Source organism: Erythrolamprus reginae, chromosome Z, assembly GCF_031021105.1.
Source record: "Erythrolamprus reginae isolate rEryReg1 chromosome Z, rEryReg1.hap1, whole genome shotgun sequence".
Taxonomy (NCBI): domain Eukaryota; kingdom Metazoa; phylum Chordata; class Lepidosauria; order Squamata; family Dipsadidae; genus Erythrolamprus; species Erythrolamprus reginae.
In genome coordinates, this window is record NC_091963.1 from 141,006,390 (window position 1) to 141,025,764 (window position 19,375).

The 19,375-nt window shown below is 39.9% G+C and overlaps 1 protein-coding gene across 1 annotated transcript; it reads left to right on the forward strand.

The window, feature by feature from the left end:
• The first annotated feature begins 222 nt into the window (after positions 1 to 222).
• LOC139154198 (vomeronasal type-2 receptor 26-like) lies at positions 223 to 17,266 on the forward strand. The gene is made up of 6 exons (XM_070728629.1): positions 223 to 236; positions 4,613 to 4,904; positions 5,262 to 6,107; positions 13,341 to 13,570; positions 15,514 to 15,635; positions 16,365 to 17,266. Exons 1-6 carry the CDS (start codon positions 223 to 225, stop codon positions 17,264 to 17,266), a joined length of 2,406 nt encoding a protein of 801 aa, XP_070584730.1.
• Positions 17,267 to 19,375: the final 2,109 nt, after the last annotated feature.

Here is a 19,375-nt window from a genome sequence, read left to right on the forward strand (position 1 = left end):
TTAGTCCTTAATCCTTAGTCCTTAGTCCATAACCATTCTGGAATCGATATATTATCTTTCTGAAATTTAGTTTGAACCTGTGAATAGGTCTATGATTCCAAATTTATTTATCCCACCTTCTGCCAATTCTTCTCTAGTCCTTAGATTTCCTTGTTCATTTGAAAGATCTTTATATTGTATTGCTCTTTTGACAGTTTTAGAACTTGGATGTTTTAAGCAGTAATGGGTTCCTGCAGGTATGGGCCACTCTATAAAATGGTAGCAAAAATGGAGCTGTGCATGTAGCTCCACTGACAGGTGGGTATGCCCATGTGATATTTGGCTTCTGCACATCTGCAGGAAGCAAAATCTCATGTGATGACACTTGTGCTCATGTGATTTTATCAATTTTTGGTATTTTCTTACTTCCACACATGCAAAAAATAAAAAGGAAATTTGGTAGATTTCAACAGGGAGGAGAGACTCATGTTAAACTACTATAAAATCCAAATTATTTTTTCCCCAAAGGGGCTTAGATATTTCAAATGTCATTGCCACAAAATAATAGCAATAACAAAAACACTTAGACTTGTATACCACTTCATATTATCGGAGATTATTTCCGAGACTGCCTTCTGCCGCACAAATCCCAACATCCAGTGAGGTCCCACAGAGTTGGTCTTCTCAGGGTCCCATCAACCAGACAATGTCAGCTGGCAGGGCCTAGGGGAAGAGCCTTCTCTGTGGGGCCTCCGGCCCTCTGGAACCAGCTCCTCACAGAGATTCGCACTGCCCCCACCCTCCTTGCTTTCCAAAAAAGTTTGAAGACTCATCTTTACCACCAGGCCTGGGGCCATTAGATCTCTCTCTCCTGACCAATGAATGTGTTTAGAATAATCTGTGGATTGAGTGCTGCAGTTTAAAAGTTTTTCTCCCTTTGTCTCCTCCCTGCTTGGAGGAAGTGAGGGTGAGTGGGGGGGGGAGGAGGAGGAGGGTGTGGGGAAGGAAGTAGGTAGGGTAATCCACCAAGTCATCCCCCTTGTGGCCACCCCCTCCTCCCTCCCCCAGCCATATCCAGTTCAGTGACCACATGGTCGAGGACAAAGGGATTCCTAGAGGAAGAAACCAAGCATGGGAGAAAATTTAGGTAGCAGTGACCATCTATGTTTGTGGTTTGATGTAAAAACTGATTGTGAGCAATCCTATACTGCAACCAAAGTATTGGATTTCAGAAAAACAAATTTTAATGCAATGAGGGAATATTTAAATAATGAATTAAAGGGGGGGGGGGATAAAATGGCATTTAATACAGTGGACTGTATTTAAAAAGGCCATCTTAAAAGCCCCTGGACTGTATGTAAAGCAAATAACTAAAGGTGAAAGGAAGAAGAAACCGCTATGGTTTAGCAATGATGTAAGGGCTATAGTCAATGAAAAAACGGCTGCCTATAGGAGATATAAAGAGTCTGGAAGTATAGCTGATAGAGAGGTGTATAAAATGAGACAGAAGGAGGCGAAACAGATAATATATGCTGCTAAAGCCTCAAAAGAGGAAGAAATAGCCAAATCTGTAAAGAAGGGGGATAAAACCTTCTTCAGATATATTAGTGATAGGAAGAAGAAAAACTGCGGCATCACGAAGCTTAGGACTGGGAATAATACATGCATTGATGGGAATAAGGAGATTGCTGACCATTTCAATAGATACTTCTGTTCAGTTTTCTCAAAAGACACCTTACAAAATAATACTAAAGAGGGATATAGCATTGCTTCCAGCTGTATGGATCTTAGAAGCCGATATCTTAGAAGAATTTGAACGATTAAAGATAAATAAGGCAATGGGTCCAGATGGCATCCACCCCAGAGTTCTTAAAGAACTCAGATCTGTCATTGCTACCCCCCTGACTGATTTGTTTAACCAATCCCTGTTAACAGGAGGTATTCCTGAGGATTGGAGAATGTGCCTATCTACAAGAAGGGCAGTAGAGAAGAAGCTGACCAGTTAGCTTGACATCATTTATAGTTAAAATGATGGAGACTCTACTCAAAAAGAGGATAAATCAGCACCTAAAAAACAATAACTTATTGGATCCAAATCAGCATGGCTTTACTGAAGGCAAATCATGTCAGACTAATCTCATTGATTTCTTTGACTATATCACAAAGGTGTTGGATCAAGGTGGTGCCCTGGATATTGCCTATCTGGACTTCAGCAAAGCCTTTGATACGGTTCCACATAAAGAGCTGATAGATAAATTAGTGAAGATTGGTCTTAATCCCTGGATAGTTCAATGGATTTGCAGCTGGCTGAAGCGTAGACATCAGAGAGTTATTGTTAACGGCGAGTATTCTGAGCAGAGACAGGTTACAAGAGGTGTGCCACAAGGGTCTGTTCTGGGTCCTGTTTTTTTTAATATGTTTGTGAGTGACATAGGGGAAGGTTTGGTAGGGAAGGTTTGCCTATTTGCTGATGACTCTAAAGTGTGCAATAGGGTTGATATTCCTGGAGGCGTCTGTAATATGGTAAATTATTTAGCTTTACTAGATAAATGGTTGAAGCCATAGTTCCCTCTAAGCTGAGCAGTGAGCAATCGCTCACTTAAAAATCATCATCAACTCAGAGTTTTCCAAACCTGCCCAGAAGCCAAGAGGGAAAGAGTGAGAGGGAAGGAGAGAGAGAGGAAGAGAGGAAGAGAGAGAAACAGATAGAAAAAAGAGAGGAAGGAAAAGAGAAAGAAAAAGAATGGGAGTAAGGAAGAGAGAAAGAAAATCAAAATCTAGTTTGAAACTAGCTCAACTATTTAAGTGGCATTTTGATATTGATATAGTTGCCCTATTATGAGCTCACTGTTATAGACACACAGTACAGTATTTTATTTTGATATTCTCTGAGGCAAAACAGGGTGTGTTTTTTATTGGTTTGTTTGTTTGTTTGTTTATTTATTTATTTATTATTATTTTATTTATTATTTCTGTGCCGCCCAGTCCCGAAGGGACTGCCGCTCAGACACTATACTTTTCCGCCCACCCCCCCAAAAATTAGAGGGAACACTGGTCGAAGCAATGGAAACTCCAGTTTAATGTTTCCAAATGTAAAATAATGCACTTGGGAAAAGGAATCCTCAATCTGAGTATTGTATTGGCAGTTCTGTGTTAGCAAAAACTTCAGAAGAGAAGGATTTAGGGGTAGTGATTTCTGACAATCTCAAAATGGGTGAGGCGGTAGGAAAAGCAAATAGGATGCTTGGCTGCATAGCTAGAGGTATAACAAGCAGGAAGATGGAGATTATGATCCCGCTATATAGAGTGCTGGTGAGACCACATTTGGAATACTGTGTTCAGTTCTGGAGACCTCACCTACAAAAAGATATTGACAAAATTGAACAGGTTCAAAGATGGGCTACAAGAATGGTGGAAGGTCTTAAGCATAAAATGTATCAGGAAAGACTTAATGAACTCAATCTGTATAGTCTGGAGGACAGAAGGAAAAGGGGGGACATGATCGAAACATTTAAATATGTTAAAGGGTTAAATAAGGTCCAGGAGGGAAGTGTTTTTAATAGGAAAGTGAACACAAGAACAAGGGGACATAATCTGAAGTTAGTTGGGGGAAAGCTCAAAAGCAACGTGAGAAAATATTATTTTACTGAAAGAGTAGTAGATCCTTGGAACAAACTTCCAGCAGACGTGGTTGGTAAATCCCCAGTAACTGAATTTAAACATGCCTGGGATAAACATATATCCATCCTAAGATAAAATACAGAAAGTAGTATAAAGGCGGACTAGATGGATCATGAGGTCTTTTTCTGTCGTCAGTCTTCTATTTTTGTCTATAAGAAAATTGGCATGAGATATCATAGAGAGACACAACTAGATTTTGGATTTCTTTTCAGTGTAAACTTTTGCTCCACTTCTCAGTTCCTTTCTCCTCTAATTATGTACACCTTTTTCCTTTCTCTTAATGACATTGTTGAGAGAATCAATGAGAGAAATTGCATGGGAATCAGACAGAAGCTTACCCTATAATTATGACGAGTGATTTGGACTGGAGCTTCTTTGGGAGGCTGTTGATGATACTACAGACCAAAGGAAAAAGATGTTAAATATCCCAGTTCAGAAATACAGATGCTAGCTAGAATGACTGTGTTACCAGGTAGTGAGACATGACTTAGAATTTAAGAAAAACCTGCCTCGACATTAATGGACCTTATGGAGAAATGTTCTTTTCTGGGGAGTTTTTCGTTCATGATCATAATATTCAGATTATTGGTATTGGTGCCCCTTCCTAAGAGTGTCTGTAGAGTGCCAGTCTTAAAATGCTCCAAGACCCAGCCTGTTATTAACCTTCTTAAATATTATCAACCAGGAGACCAGATCCTTGGTGGCATTTTCTCACAGTCTTTCATTTCTACGAACATATTACAGTACAGAAGACACCCATTCCAGGACATGCTTTTGGATCATTTGTAAGCAGTTGTGTGCTTTAAAATTAGGAGCAAGTTTTCCATTTTCTTTTTAAAGCTATGTTTCAATCTTTCACTATTAATATATGTATTGTACCTTAGTAATACATTCTCAAATTTTCTGAAATGCCGATGGCAATACAATAATTTTCTATGTATTTATTTTTCAGATTAGTGACTCAGAGCTATCAACACATTTTAGCTTTGGTGTTTGCTGTGAAAGAGATTAATCAAAGTCCTCAAACCTTACCTAACATCACCTTAGGCTTCAATATCTTTAATGACTATTTTAGTCCAAGACATACTTACCAAGCTTCAATGGAGCTCCTCTTTGCTTCAGATGCATTCATCCCTAATTATAAATGTCATCTCCAAAATAATCTGATAGCCATCATTGGGGGACCAAGTCCTGTTGCTTTTCTTGATATGGCTACCATCATGACTCCTTACAAGTTTGTGCAAGTGAGTTGCTCTATTTAGTGAAAACAGACACCTAAGTTTTAAATCTATTACTTTTTAAATATTTCATGATCTTACCTCTCTAATATTTTGTTACTTTTGTTATATATTTATCAGATATGAAATATAATGGCTGAATGAATATCATTTAAAGATCTAAATGATTGTGATTTATTACTTATATCCTTTATGCACAGAAGACAAATTACTTGTGTATCCAATCACACTTGGCAAATAAAGAATTCTATTCTATTCTATTCTATTCTATTCACAAATAAAATAATGAATATTAATTTTAAAAATCCCAAGTCCCAATGGACCTAATTGCTTAAACCTTTCCTGTTTCCTTGTTTCATTTAGGTTGCATATAGCTCTACTCTAGAGATCAATAACCAAACTCCATCACGTTTCTTTTACTGGATGTTCCCAAATGCAATTAATCAGTACAAAGGACTTCTCCAGATTCTTCTGCATTTCGGCTGGAAATGGATTGGGGTATTTTTCCTTAACATTGGCAACATAGCATATATTTTATGGAAGAATATTCTTCCTATGTTTTCTCAAGAAGGTATCTGCTTTGAATTTATAGAAAAAATACCAGGTGGCTTTCTTAGTGAGAATGAAGAAAAGATTAAGAGAGCACATGCAATTTTAAAAACGGTTTTCAACAGCACAACTAATGTTGTGTTGCTTCATGGGGAATTTCAAAGTATATTAAGTATAAGGTTTTTATTCTACCTGATGGAGTTTCATAATGTAGATTATACTACAAAAATTTGGGTGATGACAGCAGATGTTGACTTTTCATCAGTTCTCTTTCAAAGGAGTCAGGACATTAATTTCATGCATGGAACCTTGTCACTTTCAGTTCAATCAGTGGAGATGCCAGGGTTCCAAAATTTTGTTCAGATGAGAAACCCAGTTTTGGATAAAGAAGACAGCTTTTTAAAAGAATTTTGGCAACAAACATTTAATTGTATGTTCCTAACAACTTCTACAGAAGAAGAGGTTGAGTCTCTCTGCACTGGGGAGGAGAAACTTGAGAATCTTCCCATGACTGTGTTTGAAACCAGCATGACTGCCCACAGTTACAGTGTCTATACAGCTGTGTATGCAATCATACATGCTTTGCATATTCTGCTCTCTTCCCAAAGCCAGCAAAGGTCATGGAAGAAACAGAAATTACTCAGTCAAGATTCATGGAAGGTGAGCAGACTACTTAGAACATCTCAGCAGACACAGTACGTTGATTCATTTGCAAAGTTGTTTATCATCCTCACCCCATCCTTTAAGCCTATCAGATATATTTACAAATTTTATTAAATTAGGAATATTTGTGATTTATCTAGCTGCTTGTTTTGAAAGTGATAGTCACCAGCGGTGTGTGCTTTGTTTTCTATGTTTTAATTAATTTTTATTTTGCTTTATCTTGATTTACCTTAACTTTTCGTTTCTACTAGTTAGGACATTTCACTGTGTTGCTTCAAAGTCAGATTTTTTCATCCTTCATCAAGCCAATCACATATAAATTCAATTTTTAATTCATTCCAATATTTATGACTGATCTAGGTGTATATATTTCAAGTGATGGTCACAATGCATTTGGTGAGCACCAGTTTTATACTGTATGTTTATCAATTGAGCTTTGCTTTTTACACAATAAGATTATTTTTATTTTGCTTTCGAATTTTACAGTTAACTTCTAATTTGTACTGTTTAGAAAATTTAACTTAATTGCTTAAAGATCTCATTGTGCTCCAAATTCCAGCATCGGTTCTGTTGGAGCTGAAATGCTGTTAACTTATAACTATAAATATGGTTATTCTATATGCTGGACTCATCACCAAAGTATCCATTTATGGTGACTAGTCAAAAATAATTAAAATTACAGCCTTAGTTTGCACTGAAAAATATATAAAATGCAATTTTATCTTAGCAAATACAAACTTGGCAATTTCTATAATATAGAGAAGGGGCCTTGTGTTGGTGGCAGCACTTGTCGAATGTGCAGTTATTTTGCAAGGTCATGGTAAAGACTGTGGCCATAAATCATAGAAAGCAATAGTACAAATCCAAAGACCAATGGAGGAGGATGCCCTATGGCTTATGGAAGAGGGCTGAAATGAGAAAAAGTGCCCTGTTTTATGAAGGGACAAGTGCACTGCAGGTAATTTACAGGGTGTGCCCCATGCCCAGTAGGTGCCACTTCCTTCCAATGTCATTAAGAGGACATGGCTAAAAACTAGGGACAATAACTTCTGAGCCCTATGAGAACAGGAATTAACTTTAGGAACAAAGTTAGGATTTAATTGGAATACTACTCTATCAGAATAGAAGGTTACTCCTGACAGAGAAAACAACCAGTTCAGATATTCTACAGGCAGATGTTACAGCCATGAAAAGGACTACTTCATAAGTTAGTCTATCCAGAGAAACAGTTTATAACAAGACAAAGGTCCCCCCTATAAGTATGTTTAACACCTTGGACATGCCTTGGATAAGTCCCAAGTCAGCTACCCATGGACGAAGGGGGAACACAGATTGACTGCCCCCTTGAGGAACCTACATATCAGAGGGTGGGCTGAGAGAGAGAGAGTCCCAGGATCCAGAGGACAGCATAGTCAAGAAGGCTGCCAATTGGCGATGGAGCATTTTGGGAGGGAAACCTGTTGGCTTGAAATTGATGTAGCAAAAGGGAGGACATTAATAATGGATAAATCAATGGGGAAATATCCCACCTGCATACACCAGTTACAGAAGGCCCTCCAGGTGTCTGAATATTTGTGCTCTGTGGATGGCCTCCTAGAGGCCAGTAAAATTTGACTAATATCCCCTGGATCCTGCTGATGCCCCCGAGTGAGCTGCTCAAGTGCCAAGCTGTCAGTGGTAGCCATTGTGGACATGGATGCTGGACTCATCCCTGGACAAGCGACCCATTGGTCAGAATGTTCCTCTAAGGAGGAAACACTGAGAGGGATACAAGGTCCATTTACCAGGCTCTCGTGGGCTGTGGAGGGGTGGAGAGACAGAAGAATCAGGTTGGCCCTCTCTTGCAGCATCCTCTTCACCACTTTGAGGAAGAGTGGCAGGGGAGGTAAGGTGCACAGTAAGCCTGTCATCTGGGCGCAACGAATAGCTTTTGTTCCCTCTGCTCTTGAGTCTTATACCTGTCAGGAATCTGAGCAGTTTGGCATTCCTTGTGGTGATGAAGAGGTCTATGACAGGCAGGCTGAAGCAGCTCAACAGCTGCTGGAATAAGTCTGGGTGGAGGCTCAGCTCTGCCAGATCGATGTGATGGCAGTTATGTGCTCCAGACTTCACTGCTCTTTTGCTAAAAGACTTCACTGTTTTTGTTTTGTTTTTGCTAACAGAGCATTATGTACTGATCATTAGGAAAACTATTATAAAAATGAAATGAAGTAAATCTGAACTGCAAATTAGCCCAATAAAATTTGATTTCCTATTGGAAATACTCTATGAAATCCCTGCTATGGGACAATGTTGCAACCAAGTGCACATTTTATTGTTATACTTATGACTGGCTGGGGAATTCTGGAAGTTGAAGTCCAGACACCTTATCAAGGTTGAGAAACATTGCTTTAGATAGTTCATCTTCATATCTGTTCAGAGATGTGCTCTGCTGTAAGGGACTATGGGTGGCATTCTTCCCAGAGTCCCAAGTTAATAGTCTCAACCTTGTCCCAGCCTGCCAATTTATGTGAGCCTTGGTGGTCACATTGTCTGTTAGTACCAACACAGGCCAGTTTGACAGGAGGGACCAAAAATGTTGAAGGGCCAGGGAAAACAGTGCATATTGCCAGCAAGTGATGCTGAACCCCATCTCTACCACTGACCAGGTTCCCTGGGCTATCTCTGAACCCACCTGCCAACCCCATCCCAGGGTGCTTGCATGAGAAGTCACAGTAATTTTGTAAGGTTCCCTTGATGATGGCAGGTGATGCCTATCATTGGAGGGAGTGCATCCTGACCATTGAAATGGGAGAAGAGATCCTAGAAGGTCTCTGGAATGCAGGTGAGCCCAAAGGTCTATGTGAATGGCAGAGATCTTGATGCCCAGGAGGGAAGATAACAGATTCAGAGGAACCAAGGTTTGGCCCAGAACCTGCTGGACTCTGTTCAATAGCTTGTCTCATGTGGAGAATCAATCAGCATGATAGAAGTGGAGAGCCCCTGACCCTTGAAAGGAGGTAATGAGGAAGGGCCCAGGTTCAAAGGAAACATTTGGTCCTCAAACAACCTGTATGGCAAGCAATTGATTCAGAGCTACTGAAACTGTCCCTCTCATTTTGCTCATTGCCTACTGCGATCCACAAAAAACGAGTGTTTGCATTTTTATGATTGCTTTCCCCAGCTAGCAAATTAACTGCCATTTGAAATTGGTTATAGTGCCACTCAGGTCACTGTTCCTCACTGGCAGATTTATGATATGTACAATTTGGAGCAACCTCAGGTCTTGAAGCACAATTTCCAGCCAGAAGATTAGATTAGATTTAGATTTAATTGGTTTTGTATGCTGCCCCTCTCCGAGGACTCGTGGCGGCTCACAGCATGTACAGAAAAACAAGAAACAATAATAACAATCCAATTAATGCATTAAAAAATATTTAGGGGGGAAGATCTAAAGAACCCCAGGCCTGGCAGCAAAGATGAGTTTTTAAACTCTTTTGGAAGGCGGGGAAGGTGAGGACAGTATGAATCTCGGGGGTGGAGCTGATTCCAGAGGGCTGGGGGCCCAACAGAGAAGGCTCTTCCCCCAGGTCCCGCCAGCTGACATTGTTTGGTCGATGGGACCCTAAGGAGACCAACTCTGTGGGACCTCACCAGGCGCTGGGATTCATGTGGCAGAAGGTAGTCTCAGAGATAGTCTGGTCCTATGCCATGTAGAGCTTTATAGGTCATAACCAACACTTTGAATTGTGTCCGGAAACAGATGAGTAGCCAATGCAGTCCGTGGAGTGATGACGAGATATGGGTATGTCTCGGAAGGCCCCAAACTGCTTGCACAACTGCATTTTGGATGAGCTGAAGTTTCTGAACACTCTTCAAAGGTAGCCCCATGTAGAGAGCATTGCAGTAGTCAAACTTCGAGGTGATAAGGGCATGAGTGACCGTGAGCAAAGATTCCCTGTGCAGGTGGACCCGGGAAAACGTCCCTCTCACCACAGCCAAAAGATGGTGTTCTAATGTTAGCTGTGGATCAAGGAGGATGCCCAAGTTGCAAACCCTCTCTGAGGAGGTCTATAATCCCCTCCCTGGCGATGGATGGAGAGATGGACATGTCCTTGTGAGGCAGTACCCACAGCCACTCTGTCCTGTCTGCATTGAGTCTGAGCCGGTTGGTACCCATAAAGACCCTGACAGCCTCCAGACATCGGGACATTACTTCCACTGCTTCACTGAATGGACATGGGGTGGAGATGTACAGCTGAGTTTCATCAGCATACTGATGATAACTCACCCCATGCCCTTGGATGATCTCACCCAACTGTTTCATGTAGATATTAAACAGCAGAGGGGAGAAGACCGATCCCTGAAGAACCATACAAGGTAGGGACCTAGGAGTTGACCTCTGACCCCCTGCTAACATTGACTGCGACCGACCAGAGAGGTAGGAGGAGAACAACTATAAAATGGTGCCTCCCACTCCCAACCCATCCAGTTGGCACAGAAGGATACCATGATCGATGGTATCGAAAGCCGCTGAGAGGTCAAGAAGTACCAGGAGAGAGGATAAACTCCTGTCCATGACCCACCAGAGATCATCCATCAGCGCGACCAAAGCAGTTTCCATGCTGTAGCCAGGTCTGAATCCTGACTGCCGAGGACCTAGATAATTGGCTTCTTCCAAGGACCACTGGAGCTGGAGCGACACCACCTTCTCAACAATCTTCCCCATAATGGGGAGGTTGGAGACAGGACAATAGTTGTTAAATACGGCTGGATCCAGGGAAGGCTTCTTGAAGAGGGGGCACACAAGAAAAGTATCCCTCCCTCAAAGAAGCATTAGTAATCTCCTGGACCCAGCCAGGGCCGAGACCAGCGGACACAGGTGCAGCAAACAGGTGGCCGAACTCACAGCTCCAATGGCCTTGTCTACTTCATCAGGTGTCACCAGGTCAAACTCGCTATAAACAGGTGCACTAAGATGGGTCCCTGTCACCTCAACTGACTCGTTGTCAGCCAACTCGGCACTCCAATTGGAGTTGAGGCCAGAGAAGGAAGAAAGCTGCTAGGAATACCCTGTTCCCACAAGATCTAGTTAACCGAATTATTTCCCGTTTTCTCACACAGACGGTATATGGGTATTCAAGTGGGGCTTTCAGCTGGAGGAATGAGCAGCAGCTGGGCTGAAGCCCAGGATGTGTTCTATCCAAGTCAGATGGCAGCTGTCATTTGGGAGGTCGATAAGGGAAGCAAGGCACACTCACCGATGGATTGACGAGTAGAATTGTATACTGGAGAAGTCTTCAAGACAAACATCCTTGGCTCAGGACTGAGTCAAAAGAGGGGGAACTGAAACACAGTAGTGCTATTTATACCTTTTAAGACACAGTCCAATTGGACTACATTAAGACAGGGATGGTAGGCATGCTGGTGCACTTATGCACATCCCTTACTGACCCCTTATGAATCAAGTGAGGTCAACAATAGACAGTTTAAGGGTAAAGTTTTGGGTGGGTGGTGATGAAACTACAGAGTCAGATAGTGAGTTTCAGGCATTAATCACTTGTTTGATAAAGTTGTATTTTCTTCAGACAAGTTTGGAGCGGTTCACTTTGAGTTTGAATCTGTTGTGTGATTGTGTGTTGTTGTAGTTGAAGCTGAAGTAGTTGTTAACAGAAAGAATGTTGTCGCAGATGACTTTATGGGCTATGCTTAGGTTTTGTTTAAGGAGACGTAGTTCAAAGCTTTCTAAGCCTAGGATTTCAACTCTGATTGTGTAAGGTATTTTGCTGCAAGTAGAGGGCTCTTCTCATAAAGTATCTCTGGACGTTTTCTAATGTATTTATGAACAAAATGCAACGTGGATTCCAGACAGAGGAGATGTATTCAAGGTTTGGTCTGGTGAAAGTTTTGTATGCTCTGATTAGGAGTGTGATATTATCATAGAAGAAGCTATGTAAGATTAGGTTAACAACTCTTGAAGCCTTTTTGGTGATGTTGTTGCAACGGGATTTGGCACTTAGGTCATTTAATAGTCATTCATTTGATTGGTTGCCGCTCTTCTCAGAGTGTTGATATTTGTTGGATGAGATTTGGAATTACAAGATGTATGACCATTCTGACACAAATCAAGGTCTTTTTGGAGGGTAGCAGTGTTATCATTGGTGGTGAAGAGTTTTACATCATTGGCAAAGAAAACTCAGTTGCTTGTATTGTGATAGCAAACGTCATTTATATAGAGTATGAAGAGTGTTTGTCCTAGTACGCTGCCTCTGTGTACACCTCTGTTAACAGGAACAGGATTAGATAGGGCACTCCCTATATCTCTTTGATAGGAAGTCAGTTATCCAGTCATGTAGGAATCCTAAGATGCCATAGAATTTCAGTTTTAGAAGTAGTTTATCATGAACCACTGAGTCAAAGGCTTTGTAGAAGTCTGTGTAAATTGCACCTATATTTTTGCCCAGATCTAGATGTGTAGTCCATATGTTTTTGCAGTATAGGAGTTTCAGGTTACAAGATAAAACCAAATAGTTTGTTATAAAGTAGGTTATTAGTTTCTGGGTGGAAGCTAATTGAATGGTTTATAATTGATTCTATGACTTTATTTATTTATTTATTTATTACTTAGATTTGTATGCCGCCCCTCTCCGAAGACTCGGGGCGGCTCACAACATGTAAAAACAAATCATAAGCAATCAGACAAATTTAAAATATTTAAATATTTAAAAAACCCCATATGCTAACAGTCACACACACAGACATACCATGCATAAATTAAACGTGCCCAGGGGGAGATGTTTCAGTTCCCCCATGCCTGACGGCAAAGGTGGGTTTTAAGGAGTTTACGGAAGGCAGGAAGAGTAGGGGCAGTTCTAATCTCCGGGGGGAGTTGGTTCCAGAGGGCCGGGGCCGCCACAGAGAAGGCTCTTCCCCTGGGGCCCGCCAACCGACATTGTTTAGTTGACGGGACCCGGAGAAGGCCCACTCTGTGGGACCTAATCGGTCGCTGGGATTCGTGCGGCAGGAGGCGGTCTCGGAGATATTTTGCATGTGACACAGCATAGAGAGATTGATCTGTAGTTTTCTACTAGACTGGGATCTCCTTTTTTTGAAGATGGGGGGGGGGGGGATTGTGGCTAGTGACCTAGGTTTGGTAGGGGACTGGTCCTACTGTTCCTGGTACTGAATGGGATGCTGATTTAATGAAATGCATTCTTATCTTTGTACCTTTTTTATCCTCTATTTCTAAAGCTCCAACATTTTCTGCGGGGTATATCATTTAATAGCAGTACTGGAGAGATTTCCTTTGATAACAATGGAGAGATTGTTGCAGGATATGACATTATAAACTGGATCACATTTCCGAATCAGACATTTCTTAGAGTCAAAGTTGGAAGGATAGATCCGGGAACACTCACTGAGAAATCACTGACGATTTCTGAAGAGAAGATCATTTGGCCCAACCGGTTTAATCAGGTGAGGTTCTTCTTATGTCAGAGTATGTACAGTGTAACTATTTTTAGAAAACCCAGGAGCAAAATATAGTAAAGAAATGTTTGTCTTGCAAATAGTGGTTTATATAGAAGGAATACACACACACACACATATTAGGCAAAGTGAGGCAATCAACCATCAACTACAGCACGGAATCACACATACACAGAGAGATATTCTCTCACAGAGCCTCTGTTGTACTGTAGCCTCTTAAAGCAGTAGGCAGTGAAATAACTCTGCTGACTCATTGCTACCATAGTATCATTGTTACAACATTACAATATTACAATATTAGACCAGTTGTCAGTTCTGAAATCATCATTACCCTGACATCTTATTTCAAAATAATCAATTTTATTATGAGGAGTCATGACTGTGGTTTCCATGGGGGTTTGAATACCAAATGGAGGTTAATACTGGCTCTGCTTTGTCACTTTTGTCATGGATCTTGCATGGGGTGTGCATGCCCACTGCCATCCTTGTGCACCTGTGCCAGCCTCCGGGACCAATCTGGTATGAAAAGTAAGTGCAGATTTTGTTGTGTCCCAAAGATTTTGCAATGATGTATGCTCATTTATATTATTTTTGAAAAATATTATTAATTCCTTTACCAACATTTCTCAGTATTCTTTATCTTCACTTGGAGATTGGTTCATAGTCCTTCTGTTTCTCTTAGTTTCTAGGTTCTCAGTAAGAAAGAGTTTTTTGAAATGACCCTCAGATCATTAGTATTTCTTATATTATTGTAACTCTGATGCTACACCTTCACTAAACAGGATGTGGGCATAGCCAGTGTGTGTCTCATCCAGTCTGTGATCTGGGAGTTTAGACATTTTACTCCCCCTCCCCACCTGAAAAGAACTCTGTTCCAACCTCCAGGTATAATTTTTTTATTTTTCTCCACCCTAAAAGAAAACAATACATAATTACCAAACACTAAAACAATACTTATAATCAAACACATATAAAACTTTTCTTTTCCATTTTAAACCTTCCATGGAGGCTCTTATCTCTGATTACTCTTCTAGACAAAAAATATCTGTAAAATTCATAAAACATTATCAATTATTAAACCTCTAATTATAAAATATTTTACTCTATGTTACTATAAAAACTTACATTGCATCAATATGAACATTAACAAAATCTCTTCTATCTAAATCTTAATAAAAGATCCTAACATATATTAATAGAGATTATATATACAAAGGCAAAAGCATCAGCCTGAAGATGACGAGTGGGACCTCGTCGAAAAGTCGCCAGAAATCTCTGAAACTTACACGGGAAGAAACCTTCATACCCGTACTCGTGAAAATCTATGAAAACATATATGTATGTATGTATGTATGTATGTATGTATGTATGTATGTATGTATGCATCGCATGTTTTTGCTGAATTTTTAAAATTAAGGGAGATTAGGATTGTACTATTTCAGCCTTATATATGTGTGTGTGTGTTTTAGTGATTTGATTGATTGGTGGAATCACATTTAGTTAAAAGATTGACATGGTGATGATTGTGATATGTTTTTGAGGTTAGGGCTGGCTTCCAGATTTCTGCTAGGCGGGACTTCTCATCACATTTATTCATACTGAGGGTGTTTTTCTATTTCTATGGCTTCCATGATTATTCTTTTATATACGTGTTCTGCTTTGGAGAGTAATTTAGTTTTTTCGAAGTCAATTTCATGTCTTGTTTTTTAAATGTGCTGGAAAAGGAAGTTTTTTCTTCTTTTTTGACTGCATTGTTATGTTCTTCAATGCGTGCGTTTATTCTTCGATTAGTTTGTCCAATGTATGTGGCTGCAAATGTTTTGCATGTATTAAGTATTAATATGAAGTATTGTTATTGTTGTTGTTGTTGTTATTGTTATTGTTATTGTTATTGTTATTGCTATTGCTATTGCTATTGCTATTGTTAACAGGAAAGACCCCTTGCTCTGTGTAATGAGAAGTGCCATACGGGTTACAGAAAGACCAAAATTGAAGGAAAATTATTTTGCTGCTATGGTTGCACTCCATGTCCAAAGGGGAAGATCTCCGATCAGACAGGTAAATAAAAGAGGAGAGCGGGAGAAACATTTCAATTTTCTCAATTCAACAAGAAAAAGAATTGTGAAAGAAGGGATGAGGAAAATATGACCTCATAAGTGAACCATTTTTAGTTACAGAGTAGTGTTAGATGGTGGTTCCAAGTCTGTTATTCTGAATGCTGTTCTCCTCAGCAGTTTTAGAAGAGAAATATAGGAATATCCATGATCAAACTTGGCAGTGTCCCTGTGATATACTGTAGGTGCCCCAGAAACCACAGTCCATGCACTGTGAGTTCTACAGGAATAATTAACACACACTGATTATCCATTTGATCTAGGCATCCTGATAATTCACATTACTTTATTTCTTAGATAACAATTCATTGCTCTAAAAGTAGCAAAACGTTACTACAATAAATATAACCTTCACTGACAAATGTTTGATGGAATTCATTGATATTAAGGGGTGGCTTTGCTTTGTTTCTTTTACTGCATGCCTTTTTACTAGTCAATAAACAAATAAAGTCTATGTAATAATAATAATAATAATAATAATAATAATAATAATAATAATAATAATAATAATAATATCTTTAGTATAAGATCTTTTCCAAGAAAAATGTGATTCCACTGGAGGTCAATCAAAACAGTTGCATCATGTATATCAGTGGGACACCATAATATCATGCAAAATGCTAAGGGCTCTCTAGTAGTCTTTTGTTTTAAATGTAAACATTTGATTTTCCAGATATGGATGATTGCTTCCAATGCCCAGAAGATCAATATCCAAACAATAAACAGGATTTATGCATGCCAAAGCATGTAAGTTATCTATCTTATGGAGACTTGTTGGTGACAGGCTTAGTCACATCATCTCTTCTGCTTTCTTTTACCACAATCTTTGTGCTTGGAATCTTCATGAAGTATCACAATACTCCCATTGTCAAAGCCAACAACCGCAGCCTCTCCTACACCCTTCTTATCTCCCTCCTCCTCTCCTTCCTTTGTTCTCTGCTTTTCATTGGCAGACCCATGACGGTGACCTGTCTCCTTCGACAGACTGCTTTTGGGATCATCTTTTCAGTGGCTGTTTCTTGTATGTTGGCCAAAACCATCACTGTGGTTCTTGCTTTCATGGCCACCAAGCCAGGATCGAAGATGAGGACTTGGGTTGGGAGAAGACTGGCCCTTTCCATCGTTCTTTCCTGTTCTCTTATTCAAAGTACTTTTTGTATCGCATGGCTTGTAATTTCTCCCCCCTTTCCAAACTTTGACATGAGGTCCATAAATACTGAAATTATTATAGAATGTAATGAAGGTTCAGTGGCAATGTTTTATTCTGTTTTAGGTTTTATGGGCTTCTTGGCCTTTGTTAGTTTTATTGCAGCTTTTTTAGCTAGGAAGTTACCAGACACATTCCAGGAAACCAAGTCAATTACTTTCAGCATGCTGGTGTTTTGCAGTGTCTGGTTGTCTTTTGTTCCTGCCTACATAAGCACCAAAGGAAAATACACAGTAGCTGTGGAGATCTTTGCCATCTTGGCATCTAGTGCTGGGCTCCTGACTTTTATCTTTTTCCCCAAATGTTACATCATTATAATTAGACCAGATCTTAACAAACGGGACCAATTAATAAAAAGAGTGAATTAAACTATATTATCAACAATGTTTCCTTTTTTTTCCAGCTGTGTAAATGCAATACATGGTGTTTAAATTAAAAAGAAATTAATTTTAAATTAATTTGCTTTTTCAATAATTCATTTTTGGATGCAATTAAACAGGATTACTACATACTACTGCGGTTCCAGTAGCAAAATTGTCACATTTTATTGAGATTATCTGAAATTTCAACATACAAAGTATTTCAGGTAATTAGTTCAATCAGTTTTCTTTCAGTCTTTTTTTTTTGATCTGCCTGTTTAATTAGAACTTCCATATTTAGATGTCAGTGATACAGATGATAGAATGGTAGTAGTCAAGTAGAACTGAAACAAAAATAATCTTCTTGTTCTCCTTATGGAAAGGGATAGAGTAGAATAGAGTAGAGTAGAGTGGAATGGATTGGAATGGAATAGCATAGCATAGCATAGCATAGAATAGAATAGAATAGAATAGAATAGAATAGAAACCTGGATAAGTGTGCTGGGACACACAAGGAAACATACAAGGAACAAGTGATATAGCACGATCACAAACATTAAGATACAACAGTGATAGTCATACATACTATATAACAATCAATGTAAATCATAATAGGATACTTAAATGAAACAATGTTCGCATGCATGGAAGCAAAAAAATGCATAAAATTGGCAAAATCTCACATGTGCGCATGTCCTCATGTGAGATTCGACTTCTGCACATGCACAGAAGCCGAATCTCATGCCAGGAGTGTGCACACACACATGTTTCCAAGGCATTTTGGTAGTGCCAGGAAATGGCATCCCTTCACTGCTTCTACTGGATGCTCCCAAATACTCTCCACCAATAGAAAGGATTTCTCCATCTTTTTTTGCATTTTGGTTGGACCTGGGTTAGAGTGCTTTACCTTAATACTGGCAACATAGAGAGACTTTGTAGAGGAATATAGAAATTAAGGGTTTGATGCACTTCTATTGGCAGTTTGTGTTCATGCTGTAAGGGACAATTTTATTGGCAGTTTCTGTTCAAGCACAGACAACTCACAGATTAGGCTGGAGTGGGACTAGACTGGGAAGGTTAAAAAGGTTGGAAAAGCCATTTTAAATTGCACTTTCAGATCACAGAGAAAGATAGTGGCCCGCACACCTGATGGCGCGAATCATATAACTATAAACCAAAATCAGCAAAATTTGGTAGCAATAGAGGTTGTTGATTTTCTTGATAAGTACTTGTATTTCGATACATTGTTAAGATGACTGGCTTGGTGCAGTGTAACACTTGTTTGGCTGTTGTGTTCCGTAGTACTTTGTGGAACTTGGGGTGCTGACCTCTTTGCATAAGGACATCTAGTTTATATGGCGAGATCTCTAGATTGCAGTCCTTAGTTTGAAGCTTGCAGTCAGAAGTGGAAAGATTGTCCCAGCCACGTGCTGTAATGCAGCCATGTGTGCAACCTCTACTTCCACAGCGCCCCCCAAGGAGGAGGGCTGTGTGGACAACTGTCAGTTCAGGAAGATTACGTGCAGTGGAGCAAAAATATAGCAATTTTGGTCTCTCTGTATCAAATTCGTATAATGTTCTTGTGGATTTAAATAGTAAGGATGTTGTAAATATTAGCAAGGCCCCTCAGGTGCAGAATGAGGGGATGTTCAAAGGGGAAGTTGTTGTAAGTGAGGTGCATAGTGGAAATAAAAACAGGACACATTTTCTTGTGGGTGACTCGACTGTTAGAGGTGGTGATTTGGGACAGAGTAAGGATGTGGTGAAGCTGATGAGGTCTCTCCCAGGGGCCACTGCCAGCAGGGACAGGAGGCGGATTACAAACATTGTCAAGGCTGTGAGTAAAGGTAATAACGTTGATGTGGTGGTGCATCTTGGCACAAATGATTTCTGCCAGAGAAATGTTAATGTAGTAAAAAGAGATTTTCAATGTCTAAGTGTGGAGCTGGGTAAAATAACTGATTCAGTGACTTTCTTGGAGGTGTTACCGGTTTGTGGCAAGGAAGATAAAACAACTTGTATCAGAGAGTTTAAAATGTGGTTAAGGCAGTGGTGTAAAGCTGAGGGTTTTGGCTATGTAAGTCATGATGTCAGTAGGTGGTCTAATAGGGAGTTGTT

What these genes read in the sequence shown, in the direction of transcription:
- LOC139154198 (XM_070728629.1), top strand. An exon ending in TCAGTCAAGATTCATGGAAG is followed by an intron (nt 6,108 to 13,340) that starts GTGAGCAGACTA and finishes CTATTTCTAAAG; the next exon opens with CTCCAACATTTTCTGCGGGG. An exon ending in AACCGGTTTAATCAGGTGAG is followed by an intron (nt 13,571 to 15,513) that starts GTTCTTCTTATG and finishes TTAACAGGAAAG; the next exon opens with ACCCCTTGCTCTGTGTAATG.